This window comes from Anser brachyrhynchus (genome assembly GCF_964034855.1).
Source record: "Anser brachyrhynchus genome assembly, chromosome: 5".
Taxonomy (NCBI): Eukaryota; Metazoa; Chordata; class Aves; order Anseriformes; family Anatidae; genus Anser; species Anser brachyrhynchus.
Window position 1 is genome coordinate 61,332,244 of NC_137699.1, and position 22,374 is coordinate 61,354,617.

The window sequence follows — 22,374 nt, forward strand, 5'->3', positions numbered from 1 at the left end:
TATGATCCTCAATGTTAGGATATATCATAAATTAGAGATTTATTTCCCTCCAACCTCCCAAAATGGGACAAACTTTCACTCCTTTCCATACTCTAAGCTCCTGCCTTTTGGATAGGAAGCTGAGGGCCCAGGAGATGGCACACAATGTGTCTGAAGCAGAATAAATCAGCGGGCTCCGCTTTCAATTATCCCAACCCAGGCTTGTTCCCTGCACAAGGCAGCCTGTGAAATACGGCAGGCCTGACAAGGTGTGAGAGCTGCCAGAGCATTAACTGCAGGCAGGCATCAGCGTAGTGCCTGCAACAAGCAGCAGTGCCTGCCTGTGACAGCTCCGACTGCCCCCGTTTGGGGATGCTGAGCGCTGAGGTGCAGGGAGGGGGGCATGGACGTGTGGGTTTCTGCTGTTGTGTCCCTGCTGAAAGCCTCGAGCAGGTCCTACAGCTGGTGCTTGGATCCACTTTGGCTTTTCTGGTCAAACACTGGATGTCCTGGAGCTGCTTGTTTCGAGACAGCATCGCTCATCTCACAGTGGAGAGGGAAACTCTGCCCCTTGGTAGTAATGCCATCAGTAAGGCTCTAGGACACAAATTGGGATAGAGGACTTGTGTCCTGCCCCCATCCCAGCCATTTCCTCCTGTGTTCAAACACCACAGTGTTTTCTGCTCAGCCTACACTGGTGTAAGTGCTCATTTGCAGTACTGCAGCAATTGCAGTTGGCTCAGAAGTGGGCTTAGAAATTGTGACTGTACCTAGGGCTTGTCCCTTTTTCAGCTTTCCTGGGATGATGTCTGATCTCCCCTTACATGCACCTAATTTCTGAATGGTCACATCCCTAAACACCTCTATGGACTTGACCACCAAGGAGACCTGTCCCACGGCCGGCCCAGCTTGGAGAAGAACGGGGAAAGATCTTCTGCCCTTGTGCTCCTTGGCAGCGTGGTAGCACCTGCGATGGGACCTCGCTGCAGGAACGTTTGGTGACAGTCAGACCATGTCCGCGTAGCCCTCCGTGTTGTCTCCACCAGACTTGTCTCCCCCTTGCAAGTCCTTTATAGCTGTGTCCTCTCGGGTCAGTTTTGAGTTTGCAGTCACCAGCAAAGCACACCACGAGCAGGAGCCTTGGCCGAGGGGTGCTGCCTGCTTTTGCCTTGAGCTCTCAGCTCGTGCTGGCCTGGGAAGCAGCAGGGAGGTGCAACAGCTCCGTGCTGCGGGATGGTGTTTGAGACACAGCAGTGCCTAGGTTTGCTTGTTCCGCGCTATAATTTCCTTGCTGTCCTTTGGCAAAGTGCTTGAAAACGTAATACTGACATGTGGCGTTGCTAGATATTTCATCGCGGTGGCGATTAGCGACAGCAAAGCTGAAGGGTTTGGCACCCTTTCTGCATGTCAGGAGGTTGCTGAGCAAGGTGTTCCTTTTTCTTAGGGCTCAAGGTGCTCCTTTGCGTTATTTATGATTTGGATCAGAAGTTTTTAAATTTTTGTACAATTGTAGCACTACATTATTTTTTTTTCTCCCTTTTGCACTTTGTGATCCTCCTGTCGCATTCAAAGAGAAGTTGTTTGGAGAGATATTAAGTGATTGCTAAGTCTCTGCAGGGATGAGTTGCCCATCAAGGCTCCAAGCAAAAAGTAATTAAAAAAGTCAGCCTGTATTTGACTTAATTATTTAATTGTCCCCTTTTAAATGACCTGTGAATTTTACCGTAAGTGGAGATGGGTATTGACCAGTTGGGACTTAATATATAAGGTATATATAAGACCATATATGTGTGGTCTTCAGTCAGGGTCGTGTTGACCTTAGTGGAGAGCAGGTAAGGCACTACATGAATTAAATGAAGCAGCGTCTTTTCGTGGACTCTTCGTTAGCACCAGGTAGGAAGTTTGTGCACAGATCGTTGAGTAGCAATTGTGTATCACCTCCTCTCTGCAGCTGGGCTTCTCCTGCTGCCACGCAGAATTCTGCTTAGGTTATTTGCAGGTATCGCTGGACACTACAGGCAAAAAATGTGGCAGCACACCTGGACAGGGCACATCCTGTGGTAGAAATGATGCGGCTCTGCCGAATTCACTAGAGTTTCACCACTTAGGAGAAGGCTGAGTTTGGTCTGTTATCCCCCTCCTGGAGCAGGAGTGAGGACAGGATCAGTTTCTCAGTTAAGCACTGTCACTGATACATGTGCAGAGCTGCTTTCTGAGCAGCAAAGTTCTTCTCTCTTCAGTCTTATATTTATAAGACAGTTTGCTTCTCCCTGCAAGCATTTGTTAAAAACTTCCCTGCATGTTTTGCATTCAAGAATAAGTACTACCATGTTCTGCCTGAGCGCATGCTAATGAGAACAGGTGAAAGGTCATATATTTGTTTTTCCTTAGCACCTTAGATACTTTAATACTCAAACTAATGGCCTCCTAAAGAGCATTTGTTTCTGAATAACACTGTCTTACTGTGATTTATTTGGTAGATTTATTTGTATTGTATTAGCTTCTAAACCCTAAAACATCCCACACCAAGATGGCGATATTACAGTAAAGGCCATTAAAATATGTAGGAAGAGTCTGACACAAGCAAGAGAAACAGAAAAGACAAACTAAACATTATCCGTTATGCCCGTAATATTCCCATAGTAAGGATGGGAAATGGAGTAGCAGAGATTAATTTACTTGCCTGCGGTTATACATGAAGTCGATTGCAAGGCTATCGAACCGGTGTTCAAACCAGGAACCTTAAGCCCCTCTTTGGCTATTTGCAGCCCAAGAGCATTGCATCGCGGTGAGAATCAGCGTTCAGTTCTTGATGCACGAGGAGTTTGCAATCAGATTTTTTTTTGTTAGCAAATGTAGGCAAATACATCTTCCTTTTGTGATTAGCGCTGCACGCTGCGCAGTCTGCTGATGTTCTGTAGTATTTGCATGAACATGAGTCTCTGAGATAATCAGATTTTATTTCTAGCATCTAATCGATGCTCAGGGCTTTGTGGTTTAATTACTAGAATAATTGTTTGCTGAAAACAGAGTTCGATATCTATTTTTTCCTTTGAAAGTCAACTCCATCATTTTTATTTCCAGCCATTTAGTACTTTATTGATCTTTATGTCACTTCATGACAAGCGCTGCATCTTTCCAGCCAAAATAAGAAAAATACGTTATTTGTCTTAAATACAAAAATGGAAAGTAGCCCATTTCAGTATTGCTTGCTGCGGACAGATCACTCATACAGCGTCCCCAGGAAAAATGATTTTGAAAAGTCATTCGCTCTAAATGGAAGGAAAAAAAAAAACAAGCCAAGATTTTTTTTTCAGAACCTGATGAGTATGAGACTTAAACCGAGGTACAGAGGTAAATTTCTCTGTTTAACTGCTGATCCTTTAAGATAGCTAAGGACGTGTGAGGAAGATATGGGAGTTTATGTGGCTTGCATTTAGAGAAGGCTGAGGTGAACGGGTGGATTGAGGAGCAGCATGGCCAAACGACCTCTCCTCTCCGTAGACAGGAGGAACACATGGCCTCAGCTGGAGATTTTGAAGGTACTCGGCCCAATAACACTGCCTGTTCTGCTGCCGTCCCGCAGCAGCAGAGGGATGCTGTTAGAGAGGAGAGAGGATGCGTGGGGCTCTCTCCAGCTGCAGCATCTCTGGCTTTTTCGCTCCCCCCATCACAGCCTCCTGACATTCAGTTTTAATTTGCAAAAATGGACTGTTGCATGGGAACTGTAAAAGTTACCTTGGGCAATTCAAAGCTTGCCTGGGAGAAGTTTATTAATTTTTTTTCCCAAAAACCATAAATGGTAATTGTTGATTTGACTCTTTGATTATCTGCCTTTCAAGTCTTTTTGAATCGGGCATGGAGAGAAAAGCATTCATCAAATTTCCCATCAAGTAGAAATAGTTTTTCTTCTGGAATTAAAAATACGCTGCCTCCCAGCAAAATGCTATTTTCTGTGTTATTTATTTGTGCTAGTAAGTAAATTGGCCATTGTGTTTCCTAAGGAAAAGGAGCTGGTGCAGCCTTGTGCCATTAAGTTGTCAGAGCTGAGCAGACGAAGCACGGAGCATTTTTTGCAAAATCGTTCTCTGTAGCCTCATTTACCAGAAAGTTTTACCTGAAAGAGATGAAATCTGTAACGTAATAGGACAGATTGCCTGGTGTCTCCAGGCTGATTTAAAGCAATCAATCTTTTTCTTTATTTTTATACCTCTTGCAGAGGAACGAGGTGCGGAGCTTGGGGTTTGTGTGTGCCTCTGGGTATGTCACGGAGGGAGGAGGAAAGCTTCCTACAGCAAGCTGCTGGCCCCGGTGCATGCCATGGAGGTGTTGCAGGTGCTTTAGGGGACTGTAACATCCCATTTTCTCACTGCAGATGAGCCAACTATTTTGCCAGGGTGGTCTCCGTAGCAAAGTCTTAACGTTAAGGACAAGGTTTGCTCCTTCTGCCCACCACCCGTTGTTAGCCCTGGCCAGGAGCAACACCAAACCCCAGCCATTTGGTGACGAGGAAGAGCAGGGTGATGTGCAGACCTGGAACAGGTGAATACATTTGTTTTAGAGAAAAAAGTGCTGGTAGAGTTGTGATGGGCTGCATCGGTTGCAGAGCGCAGTGAATTCTTCCCCTGCAGTGACACACACCAGTAAAAAAGCCCACATTCTTGCAAATATGCCAAGCTGGTCATTTTGTTCTCTACAGCATCTGCTGCAGGGGGGGTCTTGTTCTGAAATGTCGTACCTGGGTTGTGAGCTGATAAAAAGAGCTGGGTGAGGGAGGGAGGCCTGCGCTCTGACTTCAGACAGAGGTGAAAGCAATTACCGGTAGCTGTTGGAGCAAAATCGTTTCATGCCCTGACAGAATACAAGCGGCTGATATTTTCTGATTTCTCAGAATTAAACTTTGTGCAGGTCTCTCAGCCTGTTGCATCTGAGGAGGTACAGATGTAATTGTCAGGTCAGAATTTTGTCCTAAGGACAGAATTTCCCTTTGGGGCGTATGTAGGAACTTGGGTGCTGCGTTTTCAGAACCGGTCTCTGTGGTCACGATGGAGAACTGTTGAAAGAGAAGGTGCTGGACGTGCAGATCAATGCCAACATGCGGTTCTGGGATGAAAATGCAAACGCTGGATCTGAAAATGCAGTAAGGTGTGCCGGGCAGAGGGATAATGTGCTGTTTTGTCACGGAGAAACAGAGTTGCTTTAGATGGTGATTAAAAAAAGGAATATGATTAAAACAAGCTAAGAAGATGGAAACTGAAGTGACAAGATAAAATAGCAGGGCCTCCAAGAGAGGAAGGGAGAGCTGGAACTGATGGTGTGAGGGCACAAATTATTGATCACAATCGTCACCAGAAGGTGCAGTTTTTGCATTTTCTTATCTGGAGAAGGGAGAGAATGAATGAACGAACGAACGAACAGAATCATTAAGCAGCCTTATCATTGCATTGGAGTGGATAATTAGGCAGCAAGGATTACAAGAAGTTGACAAAGCGTGCAGCCCGGAGGACTTGTGCTCCTGATTCCCGAGGGCAGGAAAAGGCTCTGGTGAGATCTGGCAGTGCGTTACAGCGGGTGGAAACCCAGAGCCTGGCCCTGGTACCCTGCAGCCTTCGGGTTTGAGGTGAGAATAAATGGAGGTTCAGGAGGCCTGACCAACAGAGAAGAACATATTCGAAGTTGAACAGTCCTCTGAACAGCAGCAACAAGTGAGGTTGTGAGCAAAGGCCACCCATAAGATTGAGGGAAGGGGAGCCCAGCTATTAGCTGTACCTATGGACCCACTTTTTTCCATGGTGGGGATGCGTGGTAGCCACGGGAGTCACTGCAGAGGACACATTTTGTGTGTTTTTTCCAGATCTCCGATTTCCTTTTGGACATCCTCTCTCCTTTTGGGTGAGTTATGTAGAACAAGGCTCCTTCTTGCAGGGGCTCTGTTTTTCCGGGGATGTAAGGTGAGGGTGCTGAGAGATCCCAGAGCACAGCACCACCAGGTCGGGCTCTTCCCTGGGAAGAAACTGTCAGGCTGTGGTTGAGACTTGCAGTGAATATGTTCTGTCACACTAAATTAATTTTATTTTTTTCAGTCAGAAGTGACAAATACTGGATTTTTCCTTGAAGTAAATCATGCAAACTCTTCATTGCTGGAGGACCTTTCCAGCTGAACTTGCAAGCAGCTTCCGGACCTCTCCCTCTTTGATTCTTTGTTGTAAATTATATCTGATTGCTCCCTCTTTATGTATTTATATTTATATTTATTTATATTTATATTTATTTATATGGGTAGTTTGGTTAAGCTCGATGAATCTAGTCTTATAGGGGATGCAAAGCTGTGGGACGAAGGGGGAAGTTGAGGGATGGGAACACACAGTCAGCAATATCTTGGCGGAGAATAATCTGTAGTCTTAAACTGCTCGTTTTTTCCTCTGAAACCACAGCTTAAATAAGTGGGAGGAAGTCCAGAGGTTCAGGTGAGGCACAAGGAGCTGCAGCCCTCTCCAGGGAGCCAAGACATGGGATGAGGTGGGAAAAGGTGCTGGTAGCTGATGGGTGAGGTGCGGTGCATTTACCTGAGCTGCTCTGCTGCAAGCCACTTGTTGAAGGCCAGTTAGAAAACGTGTACTAGAGCAGAGCAACTCACCCCAGGCCACCTGGACGTTCAGGTTTCTGATGCAGAAACCAGAGCCATCTCCCACAAGGGCTGGTTTGGATACGTAGCGTTGCAAATCCCAGTGGTGAAAGGGGTTGTTGGACCTCGTTTAGTGAGCGTAACTTCCCTGCTGTTGGCACCGTGGCTTCTTAATAGCTGTCTGCACGCTTTTGAGGGGTAAAAATGACTAAAAATAGCTCCGTGCATCTGTAACTGTTTGAACTCATCCCGGGCTGCTCCGATAGCAGTTCCAGACGTGCTCTGTGTTTGGCACAGGCGTTTCTCCCCCTGTGCAACTCAGTGCTCAGGCTGACCCGTGTCAGTAATCTTAAGCTGTGTGTTACTTAAAATTAATTTGCAGAGGTGCAGACATTGTATAAATCACTGAGGAAACGTCAGATTATGCACGCGGTTTTCAGAAGGGCTCCACATTGGTCTAACTCAGCTCCCTCTGAAACCCGGGGCTCAAAATTAAGCTGAGGCAGAGTTTGTACTGGTTGTGATCCTTAAAATGCCACAGGATAGGGGCTGGCACTGCAGGCCCTTGTTAGTAATTTCACACCCTGAGGCTGTTGCCATTTGTTCAGGACATTCAGCGTCTGGGGAAGGAAAGAAAAAAGGGGGATGATGAAAAACACATGGAATGGAGTATTTGTTACTGATTATTTGCCTGGCCTCATTGGCAAGTCTCTTGGTGTTCTTGGAGAGTGTTTCGTTTCTCTGAGGTGATGCCGTCCACAGTGTTCCTCTTCCAAGACTAAGTTCAGAATATTAATTATGTATAATTATCCCTAATGACAGGCTGCAGTCCAGATTTAACTGATGGTAGCCATTTAGCATGGATATCAAGCCTAACTTCAAAAAGTGCCTTATTTCCTCCCCACATGTACTGTCCTCATATATGTGAATAATTGGAACAGAAAGTGCCCGGTTTTAATGGCACAGCGCTTTGTCATTTCCTCAAAGGTGTTAAAATAATTCTGTGCCTTAGTAGCGCTGGGATTGTTTGTAAAGTGCTCGATGTGATGCTCACTGACTTGTCACGAGATCCAGACGGCCAGCCCGGTGCTTTGGGCTGATTCCTGAAGGCATCCGACACGTGCTCTACCCTGCTGAAAATGAGGTTGGTTTTAATAACAGGCGATTGTATAAACAGCAAGTTTGGGTTCGTACCGTAGTGTCCTTCAGTCCCAACAGATGTGCTGCTGTCGTATTGTGGAGCAGAGGGGAATGAAGCCAGAACTTGTATTTGTTGAAAGCAGGGAGTAGAGTATTATGAGATCATCTCCCCGGTGGAAATAGCAGCCCTACATGTGAACTGTCGGAGCTACTCCGGAGTTAACTGCTGCTTTAGAGGCACTGCTGTTGTTCAGCGACGAGCAAGTGGGTGGGCTATTGATGAAATCACTGATCCGACACAGTTACCATGAAAGGCACAAAAATAGGCTTTGTGCTTAGCTTGAGCTGGGGCCAAGTGGGCATCGTGGCAGCTTTATGTGGCTCTGTACACGTGTAGCTGTCCGTACGTGTGCATGGAGGACATCAGTCGAGAGCTTCCAAACATGCGGTGCAGTTTTGAAGCTGTGGCTCTTGCTGTGTGCCCCTGAGTCACCATCACTGCTCCTCCTGGGAGCCTGGAATACAGCACAACAGCATCATTAAAAACTGAGAGTCATCAGAAGGCTCTTTGGCCAGAGTTTTGGGATGGCTTCCTTTGGTTTGGGGTATTTGTGGTTTTAAGCAGAATTTTCCCGGTGTTGGGTCTCTCCCATGCCAGTCAGGAAGGCAGCAGAGCTGGGGCTTATGAGTGACTTAGACTTGAAGTCTATGTGACACTTAAACCATGTTTGTTCTGGTGTTATGCTGAGAAACCCATCTGAGAAACCCAGCCCAGGGGAACCATGCGTTTCCTCCCTCTTTGCTGTTCCCATGGGAGTGAAATCCAAGGCTGGCAGTCTTGGCCTGGCAGAGGATGGCGGTGAAGGCATCTTCATCAACAGAGTTAAACCCTCCTAGTTTGCGTGGTGCCTCTGTACCACCACGGCCTAGTCCATGCAGGTCAGGGCAACCGGTGGGAAGAGCTGGTCACAGAAGTCCTCTCGTCCTCTTCTAGTGTTGTGGGTGTCCGAGTATGTCTCCTTGGTAGTTTTTTTTTTTTTCTTAGTTACCTTCAGAGCTAGCTGACTTTGTGTGTATGCTCCTCTGCCTGTTTCATGCTTTTTTCACCTCTAGATAATTTAGGATCCTCTGGTTGGAAAGTGTCATGCTACTGACAGTTAAAAAAGAGAGTATTCAAATCCCTTCAAACTTGTTCAAATTCTTAGTTTAGTTCAGTGGTGCTGATGTCTGGGCCGAGTCTTACTGGTTCCTTACGGCTGTGCTTCTCAATATTGTGTCAGAGACATAAAAAGGTAATTTGCTGACGGCCTTGGAGCTGCACCCTCGCAGCCACGCTGTCACTGCAGAATGGCCACCCTGAGTGGCACACCAACAGGCAGGCTCTAATGCTGCTAACAAAAGCTCTGAAGAGAGCTTCTGTAAGAAAGCAGGCTTGGAAATGGGTCTCCCACCATAAACAGCGTGTTACGTTTGGGATCTGATGTACCCTGGGAGAAATAACCCTCAGAAAGACATTGGTGTAGCCGAGATCCCCCTCGTGCCTGTAGCGCTGTCCCCCTGGAGCACCAAGGATCCTTGCTTAGGGCTTAAAGCACAGTTGCTGAGCCCTGATACCTTCAGCTCTTTGCTGGAAACAACAGCTGATACCTTAAATGCCGAGCGTTTGGTCCTCCGTGCAGTGCAGGCAAATGCAGAGCTGCTGTTGGAATCCCTGCCAAGTGCCTGCAGTTCTTTGAGATCAGCTTAATATTTCATCCCCAAGTAGATGCCATTAAAGACGTTTAATTCTCGGGTACCATATTTCATGGGACTCAAAGTGACTGTTAGAGCTGAAAGTCTCTGTGATGGCAGCACAATTTTCCTTGATTTAGTAGCGTAGCACCTCCAGTGCTCTCCCCGTCCTCAGATGGTACCTGGTGACTTCCCCGAGCAGGCAGTCGCTGCTTCCAGAAAAGGAAGGGAATAAAAGACAGGGAATACTGCTTTTTTTAGGGATCTGTACAGGTTTATGCCTAACAGAAAGAGCAATATCGTCGTAGAGTTGGCCAGTGAAGGGGATGGCCCTGTCATAAGGTGATCTCCTTATCAGCCATCCCAGTGTGTGTATGAGAAGTACTGGTTCGAAACCCCCAACCTGAAATCCTGTTTCACATCTTCCTCTTTTAATCCCTCCAAAGATGTGGGTTGCACAGGCAAAAGCAAGCTTCTTGCCTGCCAACTCACATAAAGAGTTTCTCTTGTTGATTTGCTGCATTTGCTCTTTTTCATGAACAAAAGAGGAAATCTAATGAAAAATGTTATCAGCTTGTCAAGTTAATTAGTGTCTATTTCAATACTATCATTATCATTTGTTACTAATTAGTATAAGTAACATGATTACAGCTTTTTTGTCTTATTTTTCAGTGAGAAGCTGGATGGAGAAGCTGAAAGATAAGGTAAGAGGCTCAGTGTTTCTCTCAATGACTTTAAAAGAAACACCGTTTTTACTTGCAGGAATAAATAAGCTCTTGCCAGTGCAGTTCATTATCTCTACAAAGATGATTGAGAAGGGGCTTAAATTTTTCTCTGGGAGACAATGAACCAGATGCTGCTGCTGCGTGTATTGGTGTAAATCCACAGCACATCCCTGAGGAGTAGCAGCTGGGAGCAGGACGAGGGACAGGGGTGTTTGAGGGTCTTCTCTGCACCCGAAAGTCGCCTTCTCTTTGCACTACCCAAGTTACATTTTTTTATTGCCCTCTAATTTGCCCTCACCCCTTTTCTTTAAGCCCAAAACTTGGCTGTGCATCTCAGTGCATCGCCTCTGGGCCAGACCTCTCCTGCCCCCCGTGCAGGAGGAGCTGCAAGCTCCTGGAAGGACAAAAAGCAAACACAGGAAGAATGAAAAGATACCAGCTCCTGATCTTTTCTCCCTGACATTACAGAGTGGGGGTACGTGGAATCAGGAGTTGTACCAGGAACAGACTCTGATGGATTTTCAGGCTCTGCTACCCTAGGGCAAATATTAACATTTTGAAATGGTTGTGAAACCTTCCAAATGCTATGTTGACGACGGCAAAGCAGTGAAGCTAGAAATGAGGTGACAGGAGTGTTTTACGACAAGAACATTTTGTAATTCAGCGGGGCTTAGAAACTCTTGAATAGGACACAAAAAAACTCAAGGAATGATGACTCGATAGGAAACTTCAGCCCCTAAAAACACACGGCTAAGTTTGAGCAGATTGTCACCCAGGGAGCAGAGCCCTCCAATATCACCCCCACCAAATTTCAGCAGCACCAAGTCTGAAAAGAGAGCAGGGCTCTGGGCACCTGTTTCAAGGACGGGGGAGTGGAAGGTTTGAGGAGGGTTTCTGCCCAGCCCTTGTTGAGTAGGTTTTCTGCCCACACTAGGAAGGAGGCATGTCTAGCACCATCTTTGCTCATAGCAGAGCATCTTGGCCTGGGATTCAGCCAGAGCGAACGTTGAAAGGACAGAGAATGGTTTTCCTGACGAAGGTAACAAGCAGACACCGAGACCGGCAGAGTGCCCGGGGTGCATGCAGCATGTGTGCGTGGCACCCGCTCACGCTGGGCCTACCCTGCCAGCACCACACGAGCCTGGGCGCATCGGGCGTCTTCTCACTGAAGCCAGAGCTTTCACTTCATCACTTTTGGCATCTTGTTGGCCACCTCTTTCCTTCCCCATGAGCGGGGTGCATGTTCAACTTGCCAGCGGAGTTGCTCTGTAGGGTCTGAACCTCTTGCGGGGTTGGTATAACCAGGGACCTGCTAGTGTCCTCTGACCGGAGAGACGTCTCCCTCCTGCAGGGTACGGCAGACACGTGGAGGCAGATCCTTCACCTTGCTCGTTTTCCTTAATCATTTTTTTCTCTTAGAAAAGCCCAACAAAACCCACTCACATCACTCACAGATTAACCTGCTCACCCCGATTCCTCCTCTTCCTTGTTGAGAGGGGACTGCGTGGTGAGTGTGGGACCAGGAGCATGGGGCAGTGAGCTGGTATGTATGTCCCGTCTCCTGCAAATGCTGTGCAAATGTTGCATTAGGAATAGAAAATAATGGGCATGAGTTCCTTTGAAGTCCTCTATTGCTGTTATCTCAACATCCAGCAGAGCCAGGAAGGTCACAGTGACAGACTGGGTATACTAAAAGCATCCCTAGGGTCTGTAAAGAAGCATTATCTTCCCCATGGGCAAGGGGTAAAAAAAAGTGGCTTTGGAGCTGCCTGTGAGATGGGATTTTGTATCAAGCAAGTGCAAAAGCCCTCACAGCTTGGGCTACGTGATGCAGAAGGGCTGGGAGGACAGGTCCTGCACCTGGCTCACATCTCTGGCATTTGGGGTATAAACCAATGGCCCAGCCTGGGGGGAAATGCTGCAAAAAGGCATCTGCTGGCCAGGCTTGGGAAGGGCTCACGGGCAGACAGGAGAATTCACTGTATTAAAGGCAGCGATTTCTGGTATGGAAACTCAACGGGGCAGCAGCTAAAAAGGCATTGCCAGCCTCCCCTCACCGCCTGTGCCAGCAGCAAAGTTCCAGAAATAGCACAACCCACGCTGCGCTAATTAGGTCACCCAATTAAGGCACCTTAATCGCCTCGCGGAGATGCAGCCTTTTAGCTGTGTTCTCACTAACCTCCTTTTTGGGGACGAGGGTGCCACACACAGCTCCCCCCAGCACGCGTGCCGAGCGGGGCTGGGTTTCCTGGGAGGCATCGCGGGGAAGCTGCGGGATGCAGCTGAAGCCCTGAGCCCTCCAGCTTTGCAATGCAGACACAAAGATGTTACTATTTAAAGAGCCGAGCGGGATCTGGAGGGGTTTGCGAGGCAAAACAGCCCTCGTTTTCATCTGTGTCTGTCCCAGGTGAAAGCAGGTGTTTTCGTTCTCCGGATAAGCCTGTGAAGCCAGGGCAGCACGCACTGACTGCCTTTGTTTTTCCCACTCAGCGGATTACGGAAGAAAAGCAATTACAGCGCAAGCATGTGTTGTTAGGTCGTCTTGCAGTTTGGGAATGCAGATGAACATGGTTGCGAGCACTGGACTGAGTCTTGCCAAGAGGCGCCTGGTAATCCTCTGGACCGCGCATCTGTCCCTCGGCAGGTGTAAAATCTGATTCGGGGTGTGTAGGAGAAGGGTAAAGCCGCAGAGAACGGCGCTGCTGCAGCGTGAATGAAGGCAGCAGTGACCTGGGGGAGCCGTACCTGCTGCCCTTCCTCCACTGAGACCCCAGCCTGAGCTAGGCGAGGATGCTGGAGCAAGTTGGCACTTTAAAGCTTGGCTTAATTTTCATTTAAACAGTAAAGTAATAATCACTTGGGAAGATTTTGGAAAGGATTTTAAATGTTTGCAAATTATTCGTGCTATATATATATTTATTGGCATTTTAAACTCTTGGCAATGCAAACATATGGATCATAACTACTGAATTAAGGCTGATCTGCATCTGATCTGCGACAAGACCGGCTGCAGGCACGAGTGCCCCCCTGCATCCTTGTCCTGCTCAAAGTGCCTCCTTCCCATGCAAAACAAAAGCGTTTGGTTCACAGATTTTGAGTATGAAGCCAAGGGGGCTCCGGCAGGTCCCGGGGTACTTGCTCTCCCATGACACCTGTCTCTGTTTGGGGAGCATGGGAGCTCCGTAAATCTCTTCAACCAGGGTATATTTAGCAGTTTGGTTGTGGCAAGACATGTTCTAGCAATAAGAGCTAGCCAGGAAGATGCTGCTAAGTGTATTAGCAGACACGTCACCCCCGCGCTCGCAGCTCCATGCCAAAGGGAGCAAATGCTGAGCTCTGTTATTGGAAAGAAGTATCTGTTAGCAAAAGCTGAGCGTGAGTGAGCAGTTGTGGTGGCCATCCAGGTCCTGCAGTGGGGCTGGTTCGAGGCTTTTTTGGAATCCTGGAAGTAGATCCCATCCTATGCAGGTGGGAGAAGGACTCAAATACAATAAAGTCTGATGAAAGCGTAGGGTTGTGTTGCAGTCATAGAATCATTAAGGTTGGAAAAGACCTCCAAGATCAGCTGGTCCAACCGTATTTTCCACCTGGAGTAGTGGAAAATACCTCTGAAAGGACGCTGTTGTGAGTTCTGCTCTGCTTGTCTCTTTCCAACGCAGGCAGGATACATGTCGGGGATGCTGGTTCCTGTAGGAGTTGGGATAGCTGGAGCCCTCTTCATCCTCGGAGCGCTCTACAGCATTAAGATTATGAATCGCCGGAGGAGAAATGGCTCGAAGAGGCATAAAAGAAAGGTAGAGCAACTGCAAAGGAAAAACCCCGGCCTGTTCCCACCACTCCCCAGTTATCTGTTTTGGCTGTAATGTAAGCGCCATCAGGTTATGGAGAGTGGTTTCTCTGGGTTGACGTGCGCTGGACTTCTTGGTTGGAGTACTGGGGGAGGGATCCAGACGCTGCTCATTTTGGTTTGCATATTGAGCTCTTTAACGTTTCTTTTCTTCCCCTAGCAGAGGGAATTTAACAGCATGCAAGACCGAGTAATGCTCTTAGCCGACAGCTCCGAAGATGAATTTTGAATCGAACTGCAGTGCCCTTGTGATATCCAGTGACTTTTAAAAGGAGGGAGGGGGAGGAAAAGAAGGAAGGACTTTCTGCTGCATCGCTGCTCTCAGCCACCCCGAACACCAAGCAGTGGTTGGTACCACCCCGACGAACCAGGCATGCTATGCTCTACGTGCACCGCGCAGTGATGTTTGTTTTGGTACCGTAGTGAGATTTCACATTCGCACCCGGCGCCTCATTCAGATCCGCAGCGCGTCTTGTTACAGCGGGAGCTGATCCGTACGGATGATTATTTTCCTATTACCCCGGTGTACTATTTCGGTCCTTGGCTGGCAGTAATCCAATCATAACAATAGCTCTCACCTAACCTGGGAATGGAAATCTTTGCTGTGAATGACTTCTGTCCAATTTGTTAATTTTAAATGTTACATTACCTGAGCTAGAGTTCATTAGTGCTGAGATTAGCTGCTCTGCTTAATTAATGAGTTATCCACTTGAACTGTATCCCTCGTCACCCGAGAAGTGCCCAAGTACCGTGTTGTCGATACAGTTTGAAGCACATTTCTACGCTCTGTTCCCCGATTCCCGCCCCTTCTTTTACAAGCCCTCCCTTCAGCTCTGCTCCACGCTTCTTGGAAACACACGGGAATGGCCTCAACACTTGGTTCACGACAAAAATCTTAGTCCATTTTCAACCAGCACTGTCTGTTACAGCACAATAAATACCAGCGCTCACGTACTGACGGGTAGTCTTGCATGGATCTCTTAGCTTTTGTTCAGTGTGCAGGTAGGTAAAAGGAAAGACAGGGCAGAGGTTGCCTCAGCCTCTGCCCCCTGTCCGTAGGCACTAGTGATTGCTTCACCCCTAACCCAAGGCTGCGTTCACACAGCGGTGGAAGCGGAGCGTCTGCCTCCTTTCCCAACTGCGAGTTGCGTTTTCAGCCCCTGAAAGCTTCGTGAAACCTTTGAGAGATCTGGCGGGTCTCGTCTCTGTGCCACCAAATGCAGGAAGGCACCAAAGGTGGCTGAGCTGCCGAGGGTCTCACGGCTAATGAGGGGATGCTTGGAAAGCAGTGGCTGCCCCGGCCGGAGCAATGTCTGCTCCGGGCAGGGGATCTGGTCGAGGTGGGAACGTGGGGGAAGAGATGAAGCTGTAGGATGGACAGCTGCAGAAGGCTGTGGAGGTGAAGCATGGGGTGAGGGCAAGCCTCCATGCTGCTGGCACCAGGGTGCAGAGGGGGACAGTCAGTGCCTTACCTTCCAGGAACCAAGCAGGGGAAGGTAATGGTGCTTTGCACAGTCAAATTAGCTAAAAACAAAGGGCTGCATTTCTTTCTCTCTCTCGCCTGTTGTGCAATGACTCTTTAATCTTACATTTATGCAAAATATTCATGTTTCCAAGGTGGAAATCACTGTTCTGTGGGGAACCATCCTTCATACAAGGAACAGCGGCTGTCACCAGAGGAGACTTGATTAAAGAAAAAAGGTCAGACAGCATGCGTACCGAGACAAGTCCCGCTGAGCCTCTGGGGAGGTGGAAGTGTGTTTGAGGAGCACCCACGCAGGGCTTCATCCTTTGTAAAGGTGAAGAGGCCTGTCAGGCTGCAAAGACAGATGTAGGTGATGGTAAGCAAATGTCTCATGGGTTTGCGTGGTAGAGACAACACTCAGAAGACCAGACTAGAAGAGCCTGAAGCTCAGTTCTCTCTTCAGAGGGTCAGGGCCTCTTGGGCATTAAGTCATCAGATGGATGTTTGGTTCCAGACAAGCAACACTCTTCAGAGCCCAGGGCCTTTCCTGTAGGCCTGCTCCTCACATCCAGTGAGAAAGCCAGGTGGGACCACCTGTATTCCAAGTGCTGCTACCGATGCTAGTCTTCCAGCCCAGGAGCTGTGCGAGGCCCTCACATCCATCCCATCGAGCGCGTGGGGAGCAGGTTGGGGGAGGCAGAGGACAAAGCCATCCCTCAGCACACCGGGCTGTCTCCGCTCCCCAGTCCCTCTAGGACAGGCTCTCCCAGCCAGGGCTCCCTTCTCCTCTCTACCTTCTCATTCCTGAAAATTCATCAGGAGGATTTTGCCTTGCAAAAAGCAGCCCAGATCTCCCAACAACCACTGACTGGCAGCCCGCCGTTAAATCCAGGTGCCCCAGTCCAACGCTGAAGCCTCTTCTTTTCAACAAAGGTCCAGGCTAAGAGCTTTCCTTCTGGACTGATCTCTCACTGTTTTCTTCTCATTTCTAAATCTCTTGGAGCACGGAGGTGCTTGGGAGGTGTTAACAGCCCGGTTAGCATTGCTTGTTGTCCAGTCTTGGCAGCTGGGGTTTGGGGAACCAGGAAACATTTTCCCTTGGGCTCTTTGACGACCTGTTCCTGACAGGGGTTGTGAGGCAGAGCGACTGGTTCTGCTCTGCTTGAGATCACCTCCAGAAAAGCTTGTGAGGTACAGCACCAAGCAGGCCAGGCCATGCAGGCAGCTGCAAGGTGCTTTGGGGAGCATGGCCCGGCACGCTGGGCGGGCACGCGGTGGCTACGGGCGCTGCCCTGCCTGCGTGAGGGGGTCTGTCATGGAGCTGGGCGGGCCGAGGCCTCTGCGTACAACTGCAGCCTGAAGGAGAGACCTGAGCTAACGCTGGAAAAGAGGAACTGCTGGTGTTGCCGCCAAATAGTACCACTGAGATCCGAATAGCTGGGAATCAGCGGGGCTTGGTGCAGCAGCAGCCCGTGAAGGGCGGCCTCCTCTCGCTTTCCTGCTAAGGGTAACGTGCCTGTGTGGCTTGTGATTACCGCACACGTTGCGTTAATGGCCGACGAGACGCCCGGCTCCTGGCCAGTGAGGAGGAGGGATGGCTGAGCGAGGCGCTGATCTGAATGCAAACACCGCAGCCCTGGCAGAGCTCTTTGGGCGGGTTGTCAAATTGATGGATGGGAAAGGCTGGTGGGGAGGCACCGCGGCCTTTCGTTGTGCTAATAAATCCTCAGCTTGGGAAACGCTAACTTTCCACAGTGGCAATCAGTTTCGCTCTCTCTCTTCTCCCTCCCCAACGTAACGAATTGAAATTAAAGGCAGTGCTGCCTGTCAGGGTGACAAAGGCGGCGTCTGGGTGCATCGGCCGGCTGTCCTGGTGTCTCTGAGAGCGAGGACATGGCGTGGGTGGCTGTGATGCCGGACATCAGCTGTGCCACGGGTGGGCTGACATCGTTGCCGCTATCTGAGTGACTGTTCTGTGGGTACGGTGGGATGAACTGGGCAAGTTGCAGCCAAGAGGGATGTCCAGCCAAACGCACGGTTCACTCTTGGCTCTGTGATCTGTGCTGGAGCCCAGTTTGTGGGCTGGGAGGGCTGCCCAAAGACTTTGCTTGCGGTCCAGCTTCACTCACAGGCCTGGCTGTGGCTCTGAGCACTTCTGTGCCGTGGCGTCGCTCCCAGGTTTGTTATCCAAGAGCATGGTGGCTTGGTTGGGAGCTGCTGGTTGGCAGAATTTTTCTGTTGGCCAACTTTACTGGCATCTCAGCAGTGCAGAGAGTTCCAACCAACGTCCATTTGAAGTACAGGTGTTTAATAGTTACTTTTGGTTAGGCATCTGCCCCAGAGCCTGGATGCTCCCCACATCTTCCAATTCAGTTCTCCTTGGAGTGGAGGCAAGAGGGACAGCCAAAACCAGCCGTAGGTGCCAGTGAAACATGTAGGAACTTTTGGAGCACAGACAGGGTTTTCTGCAGTGCCCCTGACGTCAGTGAAATTTCTGCAGGTCCTTAAAGCACAAACATCTCCCAGCTCCTTCTCCTCTCATCCATGGCCAGTAGACTTTGGACCAGGCTCTTGAAAATATTTTATACGCAGTTCCTGGTGTTAGATTCGTTTGATTGAAATTGTCAGGTTGCTGATGGGGCAGGGAGAGGGTTTCAGGTGGGAGCTGAAGCCTCTGGTCTCTTAAAGCTCTACTGTTTAATTTATACCTCCGCATTTCTAAAATTAACAGCCAAACAAGCAGAGTCCTTTGAAAAACAGAGGACAAAGCAAATCAGCAGAGAAGTGCCCTCTGCCCCTGCGTGCTCCGTGCTGGGTGACCCATGAGATGCTGAACACAGAGGTGGGTCATGCCACTGCTAATGCAGCCCGAGTCCCGCACAGCTGCAATGCCGACTGTGCTGCAGCAATAACCATCTCCTGGCTTGGCACAAGATGAGCAGCTCGCCTCTGTTTCCCTGTGGATGCCCAGTTTGGGATTTCCTGATAGCACAAGCCAGAATTTGTTGTAGGCGTCGCGCCACCCTTTCAGCATGTACAGCCCCATCTCCAGCGGGAGGAACCAGCCCACCTGGGGTGCAGTTCTTGCCCTGAAGTGGTCCTGCACCCCACAGCTGCTGGTTTTTAAAGGTGTCTCCAAGGCCAGATGTTCACCCTGGGTGAGGTTCCTTTGGACTGCACTGCTTCCATAGAGTGATACTAGCAGTCCTTGTGCTTTCTTGTGGTTTTCTATTTTGGATGAGACCAACTCCTCATACTGTAACTATGGAATGTAGCACTTTGTTAAATGAAAACATTGGAAAATAAAAAGCTGTCCATCATAGCTGACTTTAAGCACCGTGTCTCCCTGATCTGTGGTTCATTGCACGCACTGTCTCTTGGGTAAAGCTGTAAAGTGATTGCTTGGAGACTCGAATGTTGCATTTCTTCTTCCATGTTTGGTGCAAGGACTACTGCTGGGCTTGCAGTGGGGCACACTGAGGAGTCTCACTCTGGGACATTTTGGGTAGGACGTTTACCTGGAGGTAGGTGTCGGCTTTAGGCTACAATGAATAACACCCCAAATTCCTCTGGCTGGATTTCCAGTAGCTGTAATGGGACCCAACACTGACGTGTGTATGTAGATCTTTACATATAGCCAGAAGTTTCTTTGTCCATACCAGGACACTTTTCCTGCCTGGTTTGACTCATGAGCACAGGTCTGTGCACAAACCTTTCAAAACCTCAGTTCTATGGCACAGGTGAGTCTGGGGTCTCAGGTGTAGGTGCTGCAATGGCTCATAGAAGCACAGGCTGACTGCAGAAGCATCAGAAAGGCTTGAGAGTGAGCAGGAGGTGTATGGGCTGGGTTCATAGTGGCCTTCCCAGTCCTGCTTGCAGGTGTCCTGGCACACCTTGGTTCACTGCATGGGCCAGACACACGTCCTATGGTCCCGCATGGAGGTCCTAGGGCTGGGCACAGCGGGGCACGCAGCCAGCCCTTGGCGCTGCCCGTCCCACATCGGGCTCCCTCTCACAGCAGGAGCCAGCCAGAACTGTTGGGCGAAGCGTGTGTATTTTCTGTAATGAAAAATGGCTTGTACAAAACAAGAAACTCCCAGGGAGGTGGCCACGTGGGGATTGAACCAGCCCAGTCTTTGTTAATTGGTAGCTGCCAGAAGCAATCTGTGTATTCATGAAGCTGTTTGCTGCATTGCTGACTTTTTTCGATGAAAAAACAAAACCTGCTGAAAGAAGATAAACAATGACAATGTTCTTTTTTATTTATTTTTTTTCCCATAGGTTTATTCCCTAAGGAAATGACTCTGTGATCACACTGCTTTGCTGTAAGCCTCTGTCTTTCTATCCATTAGGTCTCCTAATGCCCCTGACTGCTAGCAAACCATGGATTTGGGGGGATAGGTCATCTTAAAACAGCCCCCTTATCTCTTGCCCCAGAAAACCACGTGCAGAGCCATTCTGAGGCCACAGGAAAAAACACATGAACAAGGTTATATGTGCCCTGGTGGAGGGGACGAGCTGGACCTCCCCTGCACTGCTGGTGTGGACTCCCTAGGGCTGAGTAAAGCCCAAGGTCACGCTGGAGTGGGTCTAATTCAATCACGAGCACGCAGTCGGGTGTGAAGCCACGATCAGTGCAGAGCAGCATGGACAGCCCAGCCTGGGGGTGTTTAAATCCATGTGTTTTGGAAGGACAAAGCAAAAGGCATTGCCTCCCTGCTCTGCTGGTTAAGCCTCCCGTGGGCTCGGGAGCCCTGTGATGCTCTCCCAGGGGCTTGGGAGCAGGACAGCCGCTGTCTGCAAGGAAAGGTTTTGGTCTGAGCTGGCACAGGGAGCCAGCGGGGGCGATAGGGGCATTTCCTAGCAGAAATGTTTCCACCAGGGAGTCCCTTCACAACGCTAACTGCTGGGCACCCTGTGGCTGGCACCCACATGGCTGGTTGGGAACACAATTTGTTATTGGCATGCATAGGTACTAATATATATATGGATATAGAGAAGTTTAACTGGTGGGCTATACTTGCACATAAGTGCATGGAGTTTGTGACACACATTCTCCACCTGCCAGATCACAGAGGGGTTTGTGATTCACTCTGAGTCCCTTTGCCTTCTGCCTTCTCTCAGTCTGGCTCCCAGCAGACTTACCCCACATCTAACAGAAGGCTTACTGCCCGCAGAAAGCTGCTGGAGGAGGCACAGGAGGGATCCAAAGCAAGCACCGGCTGCAAAGTCGCCCACCCTTCCTGGAGGCTGCCAGGGATTCCTGGCAAAGCACTTATTTCAATAGGATGTATAATGAGGGCTCTGGAGGGACCCAGTAAAGGTTTTTTTCCAAATTCAGTGCTCGGGGGGCAGATCCAGGGGGGTGCTGTGTCAGGCCAACGTGGTGGCTCCTTTCCACGGGCGTTTGCAGCTCTTGCTTGCAGCATCCTCACAGCAGAGCCCATGGGCTTGGCAGGAAAATACATTTCCAGGGGCGTTTGGAAAGGGACTGGCAGGTGGGAGTTCACTCAAGATAAATTTTCCAGGTTTTACATGCAGAATGACTGGGACTGCGTTCATTCAAAATGTCTGGAGCTGCAGGGGCTGCAGTCATTGAGGATCATTGCTAATGAATTCATTTTCACCTGAAGCGAAGAAAACGGAATTAAGCTACAAGGAAAAAGCTGATATTAACAGAGTTTTTTTGCACTTCAGTTTTTCCTTTAACAGAGAACAAATTGGTAATATGGTAAAAGAAGAGGTTAAAAACAACAACAACAACAATGCAAAAAATGTGCCCCTATTCATATAAATTAAGAAATAAATCATGAATTTCTGCAGGAAAATTAAAACAGCTGCTATTACACAAGCAAAGTCTAGATGAGATCATTTGCCAGGGTCAGGGTGTAATTTAGACTTGGGATTTTGCAGTCTAAATATTTATTACTGGATTTAATCATGCTTGAAAAGTGGAAGCTGAAAATCCTTATTTTGAATAATCGATTGACTAGAATTTTTATTATTATTATTTTAGTTATTTTTCTAAGTTTCATTCCCACTGGTCAGTACGCCCTTTAACATTCACTTATTTGCCCCTGGAGATTGTGCCCATGAGTTTTGCTTTTTCCCTGCCTGGGCCTGGGAGAGCCAGCCCCAGAAAAAGGGCCCTCAGCCCCCCCAACCCTCCTCCTTCCTCCACGTGAGGGCATCTTCAGGCTGCTCCCAGCACGGCCGCCTTTGGGCCACTCATGTTGGGCATCACAGAGACTTGCTGAGGTCACAGTGGCCACCGCTGCCCCGCCTTTGCTCCGGGCCCTATAAAAGAGGCCCCCTGCAGCTGGCCCGCCACTTGCTCAGCGACTCGGTCCTCTGAGAGCCAGCGCACGCGGCGGGAAGAAGGCCAGAGAAAGAGCAAGGCGAGCGGCAGCCCTCCTCGGTGTGAGGACCGCGAAGCGGTCTGAGGAAGCACCGAGAAGGATGGCAGCTAGCAAGAGGAAGATGTGCTGTGGGCAGAGGGAAGGCACCTCCGGCACAAGAGACACCAGTGCCCGGGGGACGTCTGGTGCCCGGCCCGCAGACATGTATCGGAGATATCATTGGCACCGCAGCGATGCGGCGAACAGGCCGGCCCCTCAGACATTCAGCAGCAGGGGGCCTGGGCCTAGCCAGCGGTGCAGTGGTGGTGTGGAGCGAAGGCGGGAGCGTGAGGCAGGGAGCCGTGGGGAGCAGAGGTGTGCCCATCGGCCAGAACGCAGCGTGGGACCCAGCTGTGGCCGTAAAACAGGCGCCAGCGTTGAATCCATGCCTGGAAACAAACTGGACAGCGGCATGGGGCCTAAACGTGGAACTGGGCGACCCCCTGGTTCGGCACCCTGGCCGG

General features: G+C 49.3%; 1 protein-coding gene across 9 annotated transcripts in view; it reads left to right on the forward strand.

The window, feature by feature from the left end:
* Positions 1-18,845, forward strand: part of ARMH4 (armadillo like helical domain containing 4) — a 58,756-nt gene extending 39,911 nt beyond the window's left edge. For 5 of the 9 annotated variants that reach the window (XM_080592364.1, XM_080592363.1, XM_080592366.1 and 2 more), the window contains 3 exons: positions 10,148-10,179; positions 13,860-13,994; positions 14,208-18,845. In XM_080592364.1, the coding sequence (XP_080448490.1) occupies positions 10,148-10,179; positions 13,860-13,994; positions 14,208-14,276 (236 nt within the window). In that variant the 3' untranslated portion in view covers positions 14,277-18,845. The remainder of the gene's footprint in view (positions 1-10,147; positions 10,180-13,859; positions 13,995-14,207) is intronic. The other 4 variants (XM_080592365.1, XM_080592368.1, XM_080592369.1 and 1 more) reach the window with 2 other exon arrangements.
* Positions 18,846-22,374: the final 3,529 nt, after the last annotated feature.